The following is a 19,179-nucleotide window of genomic DNA, read 5'->3' on the forward strand; positions in this document are numbered from 1 at the left end:
GATTTAATCTAGTTTTCTGTTTATTGCATTACATGTATGAGGTTAATTGATAAATAAAATCTATTCCTGGCATTATCTTTTAAATCCTCCTCTCTTAACAGTGACTAGTTCATTAATGCCTACAACACAGTTAAATGGTAGGCAGTTGTATATTTTTGAACCTCTAATATTCAAGCGATTAAAGCAGGGAAACAGGGCAAGCTGACATTAGAGTACTAGTGTTTTGTGTCTAAGTTACTGGGGGTTAGTACATGGGGTATGAGGCAAAGGTTCCAAGGGATGGAAACAACTAAACAATTGTATGAGCCTATAAATTAGGCTGTTCTTTCCACCAAAACCACTGACCTGAAGGATACTGCTGTAGTCTGAAAGGAGAAAAGTGCACACTCATAGGATTAGCCTCTAGGACATGCAGGAGATGGTTGCCTGGACAAAATTAGTAGCCATTATTTCCACTCTGAAGTGAAATGATCAAACTTCTTTATACATGAAATCAGTTCCACAATTCTCTAAACATGATGCACAATTCATAGTCTGCACTACACTGCAATTATAACTAGATGCAGTGATGAGGTGATGTAAATTGCTTAGTGAAAATAGCTTTATTATTTTGAGTAAAAAAGAAAAAAAGAGAGAAAGAAATTCTTATTTATACTGGCATATACAGACTGTAAAATACAGAATATGCTGATAACGTCCAAAAACAACTTTGGAACAGCCAGAACTGTATGAACAACAAAGTGCAGTGCATATCCAGTTAACACAATGTATGGCATTTTCAAGTAGTCAAGCAAATGGGGAACTGAGATTATTAAATCAGTCCCACATTGGAAACACTGGTGAGAACTACAGCTCCAATCTCTGTTCAAAACATACATTTTTCTTTTGTGCAAAAATGTTTTATAAAGAAAAAGAAGTCACAGGACTTCTGTGTGTAACTTGGACATATAAACCAGTGTTTTGTCTACATTCAACATATTTTTGAGTCAGGTTTGACTGAGGCATGGTGGTTAGGGTTTGTTAACTGGGATAATCTAAACACAAGAACAAAACAACACTGCACATTTCAGAAATCAAGACAACAGTGTAGTATTTTAACTGCAGTATGGGTGCATTAATTAGTCTGTCATACACAACTGTCAGCTGTAAGAGGACTCGACCAAATGTGAAAAGAACAGAAAAACATGCATGCTTCACATGCTTCACCCCAATCACCACAAATTTAAGAGTGCATCAGTGCAGACATTTAACAACCATTTCAAATACAATTTAAGGGCAAGACACATTCATATTTTCTTTAATGTTTTCCCCCACCATTAGCCAATGTGAAATGACACTCAGAAGTCTTGCACAAAGGACACACTTTTCAAGTAAATCCCAGTTAATTTTTAGTCCAGGTTGAGCTCAAATGAAGTCATGATGTCCCGCTGCATAGTCATGTCAATACCAGACATCTAAAAAGAGAGAGAAAAATATACACCTGTCAAAATGCCTTTTTAACAATACCACAAATGTTACACTAAAACATGGACAAAAGGTACTCACAGCCTCTCGCCTGCGACGCTCTTGTTCCTTTTTGCGGGCCACCTCTCTTTCTTTATCTACTGACAGAGGCTGTGGTTCCTTGGGAGACTTTGCCTTTTGTTGCTCATCATCTTTGAGAGCATCAAAGGTAACGTCTGTGCAAGTGTTCTCTGGTGAATCAGGATCCTCTTTAACAGGTTGTGGGTTTTGTTCTGCCAGGCTGGATGGAAAATGTCCTTGTTACTTGGAAGTTGCGCTCTTTAAATCAGTTATCAAGCTTCTGGAGAGAAATACTACTTTGGATTATCAGTTGAATCTGAATGAATCTGATTTGAACACTGAATCATGCAGTGTAGTCTTTGTATCTTTTTGTGAGGGCAGTAAATTTAGCTTGAGAAATTGAATGAAGAAAAATTCAGAAACACATTTGTTGCAGTTGCTGTTAATGTGAGAATACCTGCTCTTTTCAGGAGCCTCGCTCTCCCTATTTTCTTCAAACTGTCTCTTCTTAAGAGCTTTTTCACGTTCCTCCTTTTCTATGGCAGCCTTACGGAAATGCTGGAAGCTCTCCTTTGAGGATTTGACTGCAGTTGGAGTGAGTGACTGTCTCACCAGTCTCGCCCATGACTCAGCATTTTTCAGAATAATGTCCTAAACAGGACAAATCACTATATTAATTTACATTTACAGAAGGCAGCACCAACATGGATCAACTTTAAACCTGTGTTTCATTTTTGGCCACTAGTTGGGAGAAAAACATCAATTGCATTAGTTGTCATGGATAATACTTTGATGCCCTCTAGTGGTGGAAAGATAAATTGTATGAGGTAAGTCTGAAGTTAATCAAAATACATAGTATATGCACTATTTTCAAATTATATAATAAATTAAACATAAATAATTAGAAATATGTGGCCCAATATTTTGATTTAAAAAAAATAATATATTGCCCAATTTGCAATAAAAAATACTATATTGTAAAGTAGTGTTTTGATTTATATATATATATATATATATATATATATATATTTTTTTTTTTTTTTTTTTTCAATAGTTGCCCAATTCATTTTTTAAATGAATGATCAGTCAATTGGTCTTACTTAACTAAAGTTTAATTTCAAAAAGTGTGACAGATATAATTTAAATAAAACTCCACTTTAGTCCTAAAGTTTAACTGAATCCTTGTCAGTGTATCCTGATCTGCAGAATCATTCTTCAACAAGTCAGAAAGAATATTTCTTATCTGTAGTAGTAAACTAAATTAAAAAGTGCTAACCTTTCTGGGAATTTGGGGTTTTTCCTCTTCAGCAGTTTTACTTGCTGGGTTGGTGTAAGGCACATTAGTCAAGTGACTGTCAAGGACATCCTCTGTGTATCTGAAATCTGGGATAATCACTTTACAAATTCATGTTCTGCTAAAGTATTTTTAATGTAAAAAGAGACTGAAGTAAGGGTCTACGAGTGACTTACTGGACGTTGTCTCATCTTTGGATTGCAGTGGGCTCTCTGTCAGAGGGGACAGCACTGGGCCCTGCTGAAAGATCAGATTTAGTTTCAACATTTAAAATCACGCCTATAGAGTAATTTAACACCCCATAAAAATTTTGTTTTTGCAGACCTCTCGTGGTTTAACTTCTCACATTGCTACAGTGATGTATGGGTGCACTCTAGACCCCATGACATCACTTTTGGATGTGGGTACAGGTGCAACAGAACACCTTTCTAACTACAACCAACCACATCAATCAGTGATGCTAGGTCTGGTTAATGGGTGAAATAGGCCTGAAATAATCCAGAGGGCAGCAAAACACTGCTTTTCAAACTGGGGTTCAGAGCAACTTAAATGGTTAATACCAAAGCAGCAATTAATTGAAAATACTCCATTCCAAAGTAGCAACAATGTTATTGCTGTACAAAACATATGCATGTAAATGCCTTGACAGAAAATTGTGAGAACAGTATGGTATAATGAATTGATACAATAGACAAAATTACTTTTGGACCTTAGTTTCATTTGTTAAAAAATAATAATAAATGACTGAAACTGATGGGCTAAATTTGTTGACATTAATACATTAAAATACAATTTAATTTTTTCAAGTCATTGAAATGAAAGTAATATAATGCAATACAGTAAATATAACGTAAGATGCATGCCAATAACTAACTGACTAACTGAAAAAAATAGGAAGACTTTATTAGTCCTGCACATCTAATCCTATAGAACAGCTCAAGACAAAGATAGCCTGCATTACAAAGTGCAGGACGTAGAAAATGACAGACATGAGTGTCACAAAAACATGTTCTTGAGTTGTGTGGAAATTGTAGGATTCTGTTTTTCATGAGCTCGAGCATAAAAAGGACTAAAATTCAAGATAACTTTGCCTCTGCAGTTTTAATTATTTTTATATATCAGTAATTTGAGCATCCTCCAACACTATGGGAATGCAATACTAAACTGCCGGAGCTTCCATTTAAGCACTACTCATTTGACCAAAACCAGAAAAATAGCAGCAAGGCAGCACATGCACTTTTGATTCAGACCATTTAAATATTATACAGTATGTACAGGGTCCCTGCTTTCCTGAACTATACTCCATCTGGAAAATGCAAGATAACTGCATTAAATCTCAAGATTTCTGATGATCTAATGTAATACAGCAAAACAATGAACTGATGGGTTTTTTTTCCCAACTTTTTGTTGCTGGCTGTACTTAAGAGTCCTCTCTAAATGCAACTTGTGTGATGTTATTAATACATCCTGGCCTGTCTAATTAAAGGCACAGTTCAAAGCCAACAGTCTATAACAAGATTCATCTTAAGAAGACACCTCAAGTGTGTCACATAATATAAAAAGTTATCCTTTAACAATCAAAGCCAACAGTGTGTGTGGAGTTCTTTTCTTTTTCTCCAATCAGATGTACCTCAAATCTAGCAGCAGCCCAGTCCAGCAGAACTCCTGGAGATGCCATAGGGGACAAAAGAGCAGACAAATCTGGCAAACAGTAAATGACAGGACAGATCTTCAACACAGTTACTTGAGAGTTAAGGAACTACTGCAGGTTTATACAAACATACGGAAGGCAGTGTATAGTAAAAGCAACAGAAGGTAGCAAGAGGCAACATGACATAGAGCTTATTTGAAACACAACAAATGACATAAAACCAGGAAAAATGGAGCTACTGTTGTACTATTGTTGTATTGATGTGTTGCCATCGGCAGTGGAGATATTTGAGGCTGATGTGTCTCAAAAGGTTACTGAAGAGGCCTCTATGCAAAAATGAGCAAATAACGCAAAATAAAAAAAAAAAAATCTAAATGGACATTTGAACTTTCTCAAAGGCTTTCACTTCATCATAAAGAAATAATAGTATATTCATTTACACTAATATTAAGATGAAGCAAAGGCTGACCCAAGTTTTCCATGCCCATGGCTGACTGTCTCACATTTCCTCAATGAAAATCATAATTTTAACAGAAAGATACTTTAAATTGCTGTAAGTGAAATTAACTTACATGTTTTTGATCAATCTTAATTCTCTTAGTTGAGAGACAAAAATAATAGACATAAGAATTACCTGGAGGTGATATAGTCAGCTCATCACAGGTCTGGTCTGTAGTACGATGTGTTGGGTGGCCATTAGTTTCTGCTACAGAGGACTGCGGAGCAGGGGGAGGCTGACAAGTCTTCACCATGGCTTTTGTCAAATCTTTTGTCTCTGATATCTGCTTACTACGAGCAGCACTTGTGACCTTTGACTTAAGAAGAAATTAGTCTTACTTTTCATTATAACCTGCAAGGCTATCTCACAACGAATCTTTCCAAGCAAACAGTGAATGTATTTACCTTTGTCTTAATCTTGTGGCAAGATTCTTTGCTTTTCTGCTTCTTTGTTTTTGGCACTGAAAAACATGCACATTAATAATTCACACTCGACAGAGGAGGGCATCAGACCTCTTCCCCTCAAAACTGTGATGTAGAAGATATAAATATAACATGACAGTTAAATCTTGCAACACCTCTTCACAAAAGAACCAAATAATTTGTAATGATTAGCATTTCACAACATTTTCTAAAAATCAACTATTTACAAACACCAAAGAACATAAAAAGGTAAACGCTGATTGACAATTCCCTCAATCCTCTATTTAATATGGACTTACATGGACACTTTTGTGCATAAACCATCTGTTAATCATTTAATTTTCAGTACACCACCACTCACCTGTACACACAGCCACATCCTAACGTGACCAAAATTATGATGTCTGTTTTATGTAATTATGTTAATATCATACATTAGAGGTCTTACACAAAATATTTGAAATGCATTGCTTTCCTCCATGTTGGAACAGTTTCTATGACAAGAGCAGTGACTGCATATCAGTGGGTCACTGCACTACAATAACAGATTTTAAATGTTTTACTGGCATTGAGGGAATATAGAATAGAGGGAAAAAAGTGGTTAGAGGTAGCCATTTTGGAGGAAAGGACAGCATTAACATTCTGCGCAAAGCAAAAAAACAGTGAAATGCGTTCATAAGGAGCATGGACCATCTTCGGTAAACACTTGCTTAAGTGCAAGTAACAGTAGCTGTAAATCTTGTTTTTGATGACCTTCACTATTTAAATTTTGCATCTTGCTGTGGTGTAGAATTGTCCATAATGTGAGCACACCTCTGACCACACCCAGTCAAATCCATCTGTGATGCTGAGTGAGAAGAGGTGCAGCAAACTTGGCAGTAAAACATTACTCATCAGCCTGATACTATTATACTCATTTTTTTTTTTTTTTTGTCACATTTGTTCCACTAAATGAGGCATAAAAGAATGTCCACCACCCTGTTAAATATTTCACTATAGTAATCTCAGATGTCTTTGGGATAATCTGTCTTCCATGTAAACAGATTATAAAAAGTGTGGAAAATAAACACAAAGATCAAACACCTGATGAATGTGCAAACATATAAAACAATTTAATACTTGGTGTGCAACCAGCAGAAATAGGGTTTGAAATATAGTAGTAAGGCACCCAGGTGAATCATGCCCATAGAGAGGAGAGGAGGTAGGGGTAAAGCAAAGGTAGATGAGGGCAGAATGCTGAGGAGAGCAGCTAACCTGATTCAGAGTCACTGCTATCAGAAGTGCTAGAATGACTACTACTATTGCAGCTGCTGTCAGAGCTGGGTGACGAGCTGCTGCTGCTATCAGAGCTGCATGAGGAGCTGCTGCTGCTGCTGCTATCACTGAGGCGTGATGGACAGCTGAGGTCAGGAGATGCCATAAATTTTTCTGTTAGTGAAAAAAGGCAAATAATTTTTATGCTCAGTGCCTCACGCATGGAAGCATAATTGTGATGATTACAGTGTGAATGAATTTCAGGTCTTACCTACTGCCTTTTTTTTCTTAGTGAAGTGCTGCTCTTTACTGTCAACTGTAGGTCTTTTAGAATCCTTTAGCTCTCCAGCTTTATCTTGCTTTATAATCTTTTTCTCTGCAGGACAGAAGAGATGATAAACTTACATTCTCAAAGTAAAGGTAAATTACAAAAGCCTTAATCCTACCAACTACATCCTAAGAGTAAAAAGAGCTGTACATAGTGATGGAGGAAAGTTGTAGCAAGGCAGGACTGAGTAGTACTTACTGCTAATGTTCTTGCTGCATCTCCTCAGACATATTGCAACAAACCTCTGCAGGGCTCTCAGTGTGGAAGGCTTGAGCATCTCAAAGTCAACCTCAATCTCCTCTAGAGTGGAATCACGCAGACAAGACTCCCTGGCATGGATGATGTTCACCAACTTGCCCAGTTTGTCACCAGGCAGCTTGTCAATGTCCAATTTCAACTGCTTCTTCTCCTGGTAAGTCATTGGTATTGATGGGACATCATCCTCACATTCCATTGGCATGGTGTGAATACTGTGTCTGTTGCTGTGCCTAGACAAACAACATATTATCCACAGCGCATATTGTAGCATACTCAGTTCACCATTACTTATTATAAAATATAAACCATATGAAATGATCACTCACAAAGTAGAGCCCTTGCTGTTGATGTTTTTTTCTACAATGGTTTTGTACTTTGAAGATTTGGATTTTAGCCAAGCAATATCCTTTTCTTTAGATCTTTTTTCCTTTTTCAACTTGTCTTTTTTCTTTGGTTTCATCAGGGGGTCTTGGCTAAGTCTCTTCAGCTGATCACTGACAGCTTTTAACTGAAAAGTCAACAATTAGTGAGACAATTAGGTGAAATGAACTGAAGTGAAGTGAATAACTCCTCAAAAGCCATTTGTACCATTACTGGAAGGTACAATACCTACCCGCTCCTCTAGGTTGGCCAGCTGCATGGCCACCTCTTCTGATGAACTGTCGGCCTCAGAGGAACTTTCACTTTCAGAACTTGCTGAGGTTGACAGACTGCCAATTCTGTCTCCTTTTCCCATGATGGCTCGCTGACGAGGTATGGAGCAAACCTCTGGTTCTTGGGGAACCTTCAGGTAACGAGCCTCAAAAATGTCCTGTTGATTAAAACACAAATGTTTTTATAGCATTAATAGACATTATAATGTTAATGCTGATAGGTCAACTCAGGGATGACCCAAGTCAGCCTACATGGTACATCAGCATGTCAATCCATTTTCTAATTTTACAATATTTGTTATATAAAGCCCAAACCATTCATCATCCTCTCTTTATTATAACCCTTTGTGTTCAGGTATGCCAGCTTTACAAAAATCAAACATATAAACACCAATGACCACATTCACTTAATGACATCTAAACTGACAGAGTGCATAGATAAGCTAAGAGAACAGAGGCAGTTTCCCCATTAAAATGTAATAAAATGCTCACTACTATAAGCCAACATGGAGGTTTCAAATTCTTCCAAAAATGATTTTTGTACATGTTTTATGAGGAAGCTTCAACACGTTTAATAGCCATTATGGATACGCACAATGCATTTTTTTTTTTTTGAGAAACTGTGAGAATAAAGACAAGTGACTTGAACAAATACTGTGCAGGGTACCTCTGAGTATCGCCTTACTGATTTGGTAGGACAACAAACAAAGAAATAAATGAATAAATACATTTATACCTGGAGTTTCCTTGCCATGTAGACCACCTCATGCGAAGGTGGGTTGTATTTGTAACAGTTGGAGAACATCAGTCGTACATCAGCAGCAAATTCTTTTGCATTTGCATAGTCTCGTTGATCCATTTTTTTCTGGAGAGAAAAACAGTTTATATCAGGAAAACTGATCTGACATCTGAAAATAATATTCACGTGCGCTCCAATTGATCATCATCATAATCGTTTTACCCTGATGGTGCTCAGGTCCATAGGCTGCGCGATGACGTCATGATAGTCGTGCAAACCCAAAGCAACTGCATCAACAGGGGTATAAAAGGGCCATGCATATGCATAGTGCCTCTTTGAGAGCATCTCCTTCAGGATATCACTGCAGTACCTGAGTGGCTCAGACAGTCTGGCCTTCTTGCCCTCAAAGGCAGGCAAGTCTTTCTTAGGAGGTTTGATGGGCCTGCCGCTGCCTCTCCTGTAGAGTAATGCACAAGGTGCTGAATGCTCATCAGCAGGGGATGCCTCACTGCTGGTGATTGCTGAGGTGGTAGAGGTTGTGGGATTTGCTTTCCTCTTAAAACCTTTTTTAATCTGAATATTTAGAAAAAGGTTGAACATAAACATCTTATCAGTTTATCAGTTACTCAATGCAGTGGGATAAAGAATTCACTATTTGTTTTACATCTTGACATTTAAAAGTTGGGTTCAAGGTAATAGAATTTGCAGTGTAATTTAACATTAGTATTTATTTATGAGATACTGCCACTTTTTTCCTACACAATAGAGAAAGTTTAACATGATACAGCATTTATTGTATTGTACGGTATGAATGCAGCACAAAGTTTTCAGTCCAACCACCACAGAATTAGCTAACAATAATGCAACTCAGATGTAAAAACATTTATTTTACTTTTTAATAAAAACTGAAAAAAGGCATTTATGATAAAATACGATTTGATTTTCCTGTCAACATGCTTTGATTTTTTTCTTACTTGAATATCAAGTCAAGCCTCAGAATTGAGTCGTAAATAGTACCCAATCATAGCAACACTCTAGCCAAAATAACAAACCTCTTTTCTGTATGTTTTCACAGTCTTAGACAGTTGATTAAAGTCAGTTTGTGTAATGTGTGAGCTGCTTGCAAGCCATTCAGATACTTACTGTTGCATCAATTTGTGCAGAGAGTTGCATGGGTGGGGTGAACTGAGGCACATCAGGGGGGATGACTGTCACCGTCTGTTGAAGAACAACTTCCGACACAAGGGATCTCTGCTTTAATGAACCTGCATGACAGGAGGTATAGTGAATGCATTTTTCCAGAACTGGGTTCAATTTTAGATGCTAAATCAGCAGAGTTACTGTCCAGAAAACATGACCAGTGTTTATGGATGTTTGCAGTATTCATTTCTCATTTGTAAAAATGATAACATAGGACAAATGTATGAAAATCCACTTATATAGCCCTACAATCTAATGTACCATTTTCAAAAAATTTAATATGTAATATTAGACTGCATCTGCACAATATACCTGCATTGGTCTTTCTCACTTTCACTGGTTCCTTTGTAGTGATTTCTGTAATTTGGCACTCTTCCTTCGGCATTTGGGATACCTTTTGCAAAAAAAGCTTCTCCAGGGTCTGTGCCATAAAAACAATGTCATCTCCAGGCTATGGAAAGAAAAGCATGGTATATACTATAATAAAGTGAAAGCACTAAATGTAACATGCGCCCTAATGACAATCTTATCTAAACTACACAAAAACTTTAAAATAATCTTCAGCACCGTGATAACCTGCCAATCTGGCATTCTTGGTGGGTGAATGTGAACTACCTTATTTGCACAGAGGAATCAGTGAACATTATGTAATGCACTTTGCAGTTGTACATACGTTAGTGTGTTAACAGCACAATAAATAATGTTATCTTACCCGATTGTACACATAGCAGTTTGTAAACATGGTGTTGAAGTCTTGTATACATTCAAGTGCTTGAGAGTAATACTTGTTCTGAAGACGCTTCTTAATAGTGCCCAGATCCATAGGATTTGTAATAATTGTATAATAATCCTGAAAGACAACAAAGACACTTGCATTAATACACCAAAGTCTTTCCTACCCAGACTGTAGTCTAATGGAACTTAATCCACCAAGATAAAGTGTGTTACTGTAGTTTAACACTAAGAAGAAAACTTGTGATTAAAAACCTTAGAAAAACATTTACAGTCAGGCTGTGATTCTCCAACTGATCTGTCAGTGAGATTTTTACAACTTACAGGGAGACGCAGTGCTACTGCATCAACAGGCTGGCGAAAGGGCCAAGAAAAGTGATGCCTCCATAAAGCTTTGATCACCACCTTCTCCAGATACTGTAGCTGATTGGTTACACATCCAAGTCTCTTGGGATTTATGACCTCCGGTGGAGGAGGATTTCCACTCACTGTGGGACAGGCTTTTATGTCAGACATGGTGTCCAAAGGCCAAGAGGAAGGAAACTGACTTGAGTATGCTTTGCTGCAACTTCGTGCTCATCACATGCTTTCCTAAACAAGGAGTGAAGAGTAGTTTTCAGTGCTTCAGTAAAAACATTGAGTAATGACATGAAAAAAAAAAAACAAACAAAAACAACAGTGAGTTTCTTCTTACTACTTTAAGTGCTGAAAATTACACTGCCTTTATGCTCCTAACATCCTTAAGAATATGAACAAAAATTTAATCTTAGTGTTACTGATTTGTTAATACATTTATACTCCTGCCACTCAACATTAAACACAATATGTGGATGTGAAGCTTAGGTCTGGAGATATTCTATATTTCTTATTGTCAAAGAAAGAATCATATAAAAAGATCAAAACTCACAAGTAAGGGATCTTACTAACAAGTATTCCCTGTCCACAGCTGAAAGTAGTCCCCAACAAATCTACTGTTTAACAAGTCATTTAGCAGCAAAGTCTGATGTATAGTCTGAGCATAATTCAGTTAAAGACTGAGACTGGTGATAAGTGAGCCTGCAGGTGGGATGTGATTGGCTACATACCAATCCTCTGTTGTAATGCCCCAATTGCCTACTGATGGGTTTGCATATACTTTGAACAAATCAAATGAAGAGGGAAAAAATGTCCCAAGATGTGCAGTGTCAGTACACATCTCCACCTGTCTGACATGGCAAAAGAGCTTGGTGATTATAATGGTCAAAATTGTTTACAATGACATATTCAAAATGTCACTGGTCAAATGTCATGGGAATCAATACTGAAGAGTACAGTGGATGGACAGGAATCTCTCCAAAACTTGAATAATACTGCCACCTACAGCATATCTCAGAAACTGTACCAGTCAGCATTTTAGCTCAGCAAAATTGCACAATAAATAAATCTTTCTTAGAGACACTTAGTATTTGAAAAGTACTAAAACAGTAAGAGAGGATATATCATGCCCCACTGTGGGAGCCTACTACCCTTATAATTACATAAAAAATGGTGGACTGAGCTACAGATTTGTCTCACTGTATTTCTATATGAGCAGGGGTCATCAAACTTAAGATTGTTTGTATATATAACTTGTTGTACAGTTGCAAGGAAAAAACATAACATTTGGTAATAAACTTACACCTGCCCTTTACAAAATCAAGATCTTTGTTAAACAATGAAATATTAAAACAATTGAAATTGCCCATTGGTTTATTCTTGTAAGTGCCGTCAAAAAAGCAACTGCGCTTACACATAAGGTGGTAATAATCCAAACAGCCTAGTAGTACAACCTGCCTAGATCTGCATGTTAAAACAGTTTTTCTGTCTCACATACCAATTCTTTTCATCTGTAACCCAACCCAAATAATTTACATTGCAAGTTCTGTTTATTTTAGTTGTATTTTATTTTATTTTTTAAAAATGACAAATGAACACAACACTTTGATACATGAATAAACTTAGTGAAGTCCAGTGTATCTTACTTTGGTCCTTCTGTTGAGTGCATGTAGGTGTAAAAGTGGTGAATTTCAAGTAGTATATTGCCAGATACTGGTATGGAAAGCAAATTATTATTATTTGGGGCACTAACAACAACTGTTAAGGGATTAGACTAAATGATAAATCAGTTAATTGATAACACAATCAGTAGATAATGTATAATGAAAATAATAACCTGGTGTAGACTTTAATAAATTACAAAGTTCAGATGTGTCATGGTCCTATTGTAACAGCATGGCATGTGAAGGTGATCACAGGTTGTCTGTCTGACAAACAACTATTCATCCAGATGAACCAAATCATCCTTAGACCACTGTAAAACTCTTACTGCCTAATAATCCAAAGTATCATGGTAGTAAATACAAACAACTCCACTACCAGTCAAACCTGCTTCGACCATACAGACAAAAATACCCTTTTCAGGCAGCATGAAGGAAAATAGCCTGATAGATTAGACTGATAGAAAGGCATACATTAACATGACTGTGTGATGATGTGTGGTTTTGGCAGACTTTATGACAACATAAAATACCCTGTGTTATCAAACTGTAATGAGGGATTCTTTAGTAATTAAGATAGCTTCAGCACACTCAAAGCAGTGACTTCATCACAGATATTGGAGACATAAAAATAAGTACTGTGGACAGTGCACTAAGCAAAGAAAGTGAAAAGGTCAGCATATGTGCCATTAAATATGAATTCAAGCAAAAACGATGAAAACTTCTGTGGCAGCTGCAATGGAAGTCAACCAACAGAAAACCATTCCACAGTAAACGTTCAATTACAGACGCTCTGAATCAATTTGGTTTAAACTAAGCATGAACTGTTGCATTCTGTTATAAAATGACAAAACCTGGTCTGGAATAACATTTAAATTACAAACGAGGAGAAAGGAGCTGTTAAACACTCACACTAACAGCTACTACTAGAAACACACTGCTGTCTGACATTGTATGGCTGGCTGCATTTAAGCCTGAACAGATTTCAGTCACTCTGTCAGTCCTGTGGTTATGTTACACACCGTTTGAAAGCGACCTCTCAGCTTTACCCGCCTCCTGTTTAGTGCTTAAAAATGACGTTGATTTGGGATATCAGTATTTTAAACATTTGGCTAGCTAGTGATTACAACAATCGAGTGGTTTGTTAAACACTGAGACGACACTGCAGATTAGGCTTGTTAATTTAAAGATCAATCTGACACTCGATTTACGGATCAATCTGTTAACTCGGGAAATGTTATGTATTGTTTTGAACTGCACGCATGGCTGCACGCCGCACTGTTGACAGGACTCGGGCCAACACGTGAAGCCACCGCCACGCCCACTGGTTAGTTTAACTTAGAACGTTAGCCACTTCCAGTCTGTTCAGAGCATGGCTGTGTTGTGAAACATGATAGGACTGAGACGGCCATGAAGCTAGTTGTCTGCACTTCGCGTTCAAATTTCCGTGGCTTCAACGTATTATGTAGTTGACGCAATGATAAATTAGCACACGCAGCATCATTAGCTAACATTTTCCACTGTATGTAGCCTACCAATTTTGAAAAATGCTAGCACTGCCAGACGAGTCTGGCCGTGAGAATCTTAACCGGCTTGCTAGCTGCCGGCCAGCCGCTACTAAACAACTAACGACAGTCATTTTCACCTTTCCACCAGCTGAGCAGCTCTATCGAAACAACGTCGACACATCGTATCGTGCATTTTTCAAACACTTCACGCTAAGTTAGCTATGCTAGCGATAACACAGCTAACGCTTCATTCTGCTGTTAAATCGTGGTTGCGTTACATGTTAACATTATAAGCTCCATGTCAGCCTAAAGTCAACTTTCGCTATTGATCGATTCATTAGCTAGTCGAAACATCAGTTACCTTATCAGAAGTTTACGTTTGGCGAACATGGCATTTGGCGAGCTTTACCGTGCTAGCATTACCTTCAAAGATTTCACAGGCTCTTGCGTTCAACTCTTCAGTAGCAGACGTCTCTACGGCAACCGCCTCAAATTTATACCCCTCAGCTCAGGCCTCCAGAACTGATTGGTCAAAACATTACTTACACGTGTTACAGTTCGTTTTTCTGCAAAGCAAGGCGCTCGAAATAATTTTCTTTCATGCAAATAATGTGCCAATTGTGTCTCCTGCAAATTCTTAGCTAACTGTACCTTTAAAGAGTAAGGTAAAGATTTTTGTTAAGTTGTTCAAAACAAAATAGCAACTCGATGTCACGGAAGGATTCTAAAGAGCATTGTCAATCGACGCGAATACTGAGTGACAGATGCAACGTTACCAATCCTCTAATAAAGTCACTTGACTGAATATCCGCCTGTAAAAGAGGTTGTGGCAGCTCACAGGTAGTGGCTCTGTGACTGCTCACAGAGAGGTAATGTGTCTGTGAAGCGACGGGAGCGGAAAACTAAAAACTGGGCGGAGCGATGATTTCAAGTGCTAACACAGAAGCGGAAAACCGGCATTTATTTTACCACATAAAAGCTAGCGTTCCCTCTCCATCAGGAATACATACTATATTAGTTTTATGGTGCTGTATAGGACTATGTACCTCTTTTTCAGGTTGCAAGTACAAGTGATAGCAAGTGCAAGACCTGTGTGACATTTCATTGGTTTGAAACACTATTGCATAGAAGACGTTTTAGGGAACTGGAGAAGCTTAATGGAAATGACATTATTAACCAAATTATAAGATGCCAAAAGGTAGAATAAGAGTTTTTGTTTTGGAAAGTGTCGATATTGTTACAATGAATGGAACGAGTATGAACTTTACCAGAAGCGCTTGAACTAGACATAACTTTACTTCCTGTGAAGTGGAAATTTGAAGAACTCAGCCAGATCTAGGAGTCTGCACCTGTACTTTTATATACAGTCTATGGTCTGTATCCAGACTGTATTACTTTTATTATCTTCATGATTGAACATAATGTAAATACAAAATAAGAAGTCCTGATTAGCACTTGCATTAAACATAGTGAGATCAGTTCAAGTGTAGGACATTTGTATATACCCCAATATGACAATGTTTCAAAGGGTGGATCAAGAAACATAATTAAACCTTAATACAGTTTTACTCAAATTAGAAATATAAATATCAAACATGTTCACCCAAGGATGTTATGGAGCACATGCTCTATATAGCTACTACATGCAAGGTATGGTGAACCAGCTATAGGCTTGATGGGAAATACTGCATTCATGAGGACACATACAAATCCTCAGTCAATAAACTCTTCAAGAAGAGACATTTTAATCACAATTTAATTTGTTAATTTGTTTTTGTTTTTGATTTTAGTATTTGTCTAAGGCCCTGTAGCCTTGACATGAATAAAAACAAAATATATAAATATATTTAGGCCAGTAGTCGGGGTGTTAACATCAATGCAGAGCTCCTTAAAATGTTTAATTCTGATCTTTTAGTTTTCAATTAACTTTTATATTCTAAAATGAAAAAGACCTTTTTCAAAGATCAGCCTACGCTGCAAAAATTATTTATAGCTGTGACTGCTTCCCAATTTTTCTTTTATCACAATGAAAACATTAATGTATCAAAATTGCTTAGTTAAGTTGCACTTTAAAACAGCCAATATTTTAGCTCATGAGTTTATATTTTCTGCCCACAAGATGGAGCCATGGGCTAAAATGTAGAGTTTACTGAGGAGGAAGCCATAGTGGCAGAAATGTGAGGGAAGTTTAGTGACTTGTTCATATGACAGCCAAAAGTGATCAGCTGACTTATCTGCAGCTTTGTGTAGACGGGCACAAATATTAATCTTGACACAATGTTATTTTATTTCTCAAAGCAAACACAGGAAGTTGTGAAGACTGCGTAAGGAATGGGTTCGATGGTTTTATTAAAGAAGCAGCTGTACACCTTTGAATGTTTAAAGGACAGTATACAATTAATTCAATGGCAGGCTAAATATTTGCAAAGAAAAAGTCTATATAATGTTTGTTTATAGAGATAAAAACAAGTGATAACTTTTTACAGCCATGTCCTACATAACTGGTGTATATTTATTTTCTCTTCCATTTTGAAATGTTTAATGCAGGACTTAAAAAATCATACAACATATGTCTGCCAACTATATTTAATGTAATATTGTAGCAAGAACAGTAAATTATTTATCCAAATTTGGAGGTGGAGAGCAGTAAAGATAAATTAGAGGAGATGAGGCGCATGTATAACGTGGCAGTCTGCAATACAAGCAGTATACAAAAGACAAAGTTGAGGGAAGTTTAGAAAGGGAAAGGAATGTGTGGTCAGTCAGATTGTCAGATGTCCTAAATGAGTTTTGAATCAGACCATAAACACTGACACAGTGTCTGTTTCCCAGACAATGGCAGGAAGCTTGTTCAGAAGGGAGGAGGTCATAGAGGAAAAGGCTCTGCCCCCTGATGTTTCAAATGTGAGGAGTAACAAGGGGTATTTGTTTTTCAATGAATAAATATAAACTCCTCAAAACAAGTGAGGGAACTATAGTTTGACATATACTACCTCTGCTACTTAGTGGTGGAATGTGACTAAGTACATTTACTTGGGTACTGTACTTACATTTCAGGCACTTGTAGTTTAAGATATTTAAGAATTTCAATTTAATGTTAATACCTACCTTGCTACTTTTCAGAAGTATATTCTCTACTTTTTATACCACTACAGCCCATTTAACAGCTGTACTTGCTTGTTGCTTTTCAGATTAAGATTTTACACATAAAGCCTACAGTGATCTCATGAAATCTGATGCATTTCTGTAAATAAAAGACCCAACAGTAAATAAAGTAGTAAGAATTAGCTCCACCTTGAACAACCACAGGGAACTTTCATCCATCTATTATCTATACCACTTATCCTTAAGGTTTACGGGAGGTCTGGAGCCTATCCCAGCTGACAGTGGGCAAGAGATGGAGTACACCCTGTACAGATTGCCAGTCCATCACAGGGCCAACATATAAAAACAAACAGAGTCACCAGTTAACCTAACCTGCATGCTTTTGCAAGGGAGGAAGTTGGAGAACCTGAAGAGAACCCATGCAGGCACAGGGAGAACATGGAAACTCCACAGCAAACCTGGGCAAACTGGGGTTTGAACCTGAACCTTCTTGCTGTGAGGTGACAGTGCTAACCACTGCACCAGGAACTTGTCCCAGTAATTTTTTATACTTTCATGAGCTCCTTCCATCTCACTAAGTAAATTAATTTGCAAATACATCTTTACTTCTACTTCTGAATGCATACATATACTTGCAATGGAGTATTTTACTGTTGTGATATTGCTGCTTTTACTTATGTAAAGGATCTGAACACTTACTCTGCTGCTGCTGCAACTACTACTAATAGAATATGCTACTACTGCTATGATAACATGTATATTTATAATTGTATGAATTCTTTGATAAAGCATATGTAATAAGAGATGTGGCAGGCTTATTTGTCTGAGGATAACTGTCATTAAAAGCTTCCAAAAGAGGGCAACAGAAACCACATATTTGTGTTTACCTAATGATTAGAGTGCACTGTGTGTAGGCTGGCTGGGATAGATATCTTACAGTTTTATTATACAGTTTACTGCATGTGTACAATGCTGAATTATGAATTAAGAACTACTTTCCAGTACACATGAAGGCACTTGAAAGTGTACATACATTGAAAGCAGATGGGGATAGCACTGATAGAGATGGGTCTGACTTACAAGCTTACTCAAAATTGACTGCAATAGACACATGAATCACACAGGAATCTGTTATTGGAAGGCTTTTCACCTGCTATGTTAATGCTTAATATGCACCATATGTTGAGAGAGATGAGGAGTTTAATAACTTAGTTTAATAACTGAAGATGTTTGGAGTGGTCCAGTGGCATGTGGTTTGGTTTTTACATTCAAATGAGTTTCTGTAATGATTTAGGCCATAAAATCCAGTATTACAAAAAATGACCACTATACAACAATGAAAATCATCCTGTCTTTCCTGCTACTTGTAGGTATTTTGAAATCAAAGTGAGATTATGTGAGAAACGGTTCTGGCCCATTTAAAGTTGTGGTGAGATATCATGAGCTGACTAGCGTAAAGCTTAACACTGTTTTTTTTTTTTTTTTTTTTTTTTTTTTTAGACTTTATGTTACTCAGAAAGTATGAAGCAGCAGATCCCTCTTTGTTCTGTCCATCTGATAACTCCCTGTGACTCAAGTCAGCAGCAGTCCAATAACAATCCCTGCCCAAATCAAATATTTACAGTGTCCCAAAGACATTGTTGGAAGAGGGACAAAGCAAAGGGGAATCTTACTGTGATGAGAAATAATTCTATTTATTAGAAAAGATCACTGCAACCTGAGTCAAAGTAAAACAAGCAATAGACATTCAAAGTAAAGTAGTTTGTTACAAATTTGTATCAGGCATCAAGAGCTATGGTTATTTTAATATTTAACTACCTCATTCGAATTAAATATTTGACTCAGGTACTTCACTTAGTTGTACTTGCAAAGCTGTAAATGATAACAAGTCTGCAGAACAGCGCAGCACTATTGAATCTACTGACAGCATTTTTGTTTTACTGGTCACCACAAGATGTGCATGTAGATGATTTATTCTTTAAAGATTGTGTGGCTGC

General features: G+C 37.1%; 1 protein-coding gene across 5 annotated transcripts; it reads right to left on the bottom strand.

Annotated features, from left to right (window-relative positions):
* Window positions 1-569: 569 nt before the first annotated feature.
* brdt (bromodomain, testis-specific) lies at window positions 570-14,950 on the bottom strand. Of its 5 annotated transcripts, none has more exons than XM_018670004.2 (20): window positions 14,501-14,950; window positions 10,879-11,145; window positions 10,535-10,672; window positions 10,135-10,273; window positions 9,766-9,887; window positions 8,845-9,195; window positions 8,620-8,748; window positions 7,844-8,041; window positions 7,557-7,738; window positions 7,171-7,460; window positions 6,916-7,020; window positions 6,645-6,818; window positions 5,373-5,428; window positions 5,104-5,284; window positions 4,449-4,483; window positions 2,995-3,055; window positions 2,801-2,907; window positions 1,982-2,175; window positions 1,546-1,744; window positions 570-1,454 (listed from the first exon to the last, which is right to left on the bottom strand). In XM_018670004.2, the coding sequence occupies exons 2-20, from the start codon at window positions 11,068-11,070 to the stop codon at window positions 1,389-1,391; spliced, it is 2,919 nt and encodes a 972-aa protein (XP_018525520.1). In that variant the 5' UTR covers window positions 11,071-11,145; window positions 14,501-14,950; the 3' UTR covers window positions 570-1,388. The 5 variants fall into 5 exon arrangements, with proteins under 5 accessions (XP_018525520.1, XP_018525519.1, XP_018525518.1 ...); XM_018670003.2 differs by having other exon boundaries at window positions 2,995-3,058; XM_018670002.2 differs by having other exon boundaries at window positions 4,449-4,519.
* Window positions 14,951-19,179: the final 4,229 nt, after the last annotated feature.

The sequence above is a fragment of the Lates calcarifer genome, linkage group LG17 (genome assembly GCF_001640805.2).
Source record: "Lates calcarifer isolate ASB-BC8 linkage group LG17, TLL_Latcal_v3, whole genome shotgun sequence".
Classification (NCBI taxonomy): Eukaryota; Metazoa; Chordata; class Actinopteri; family Centropomidae; genus Lates; species Lates calcarifer.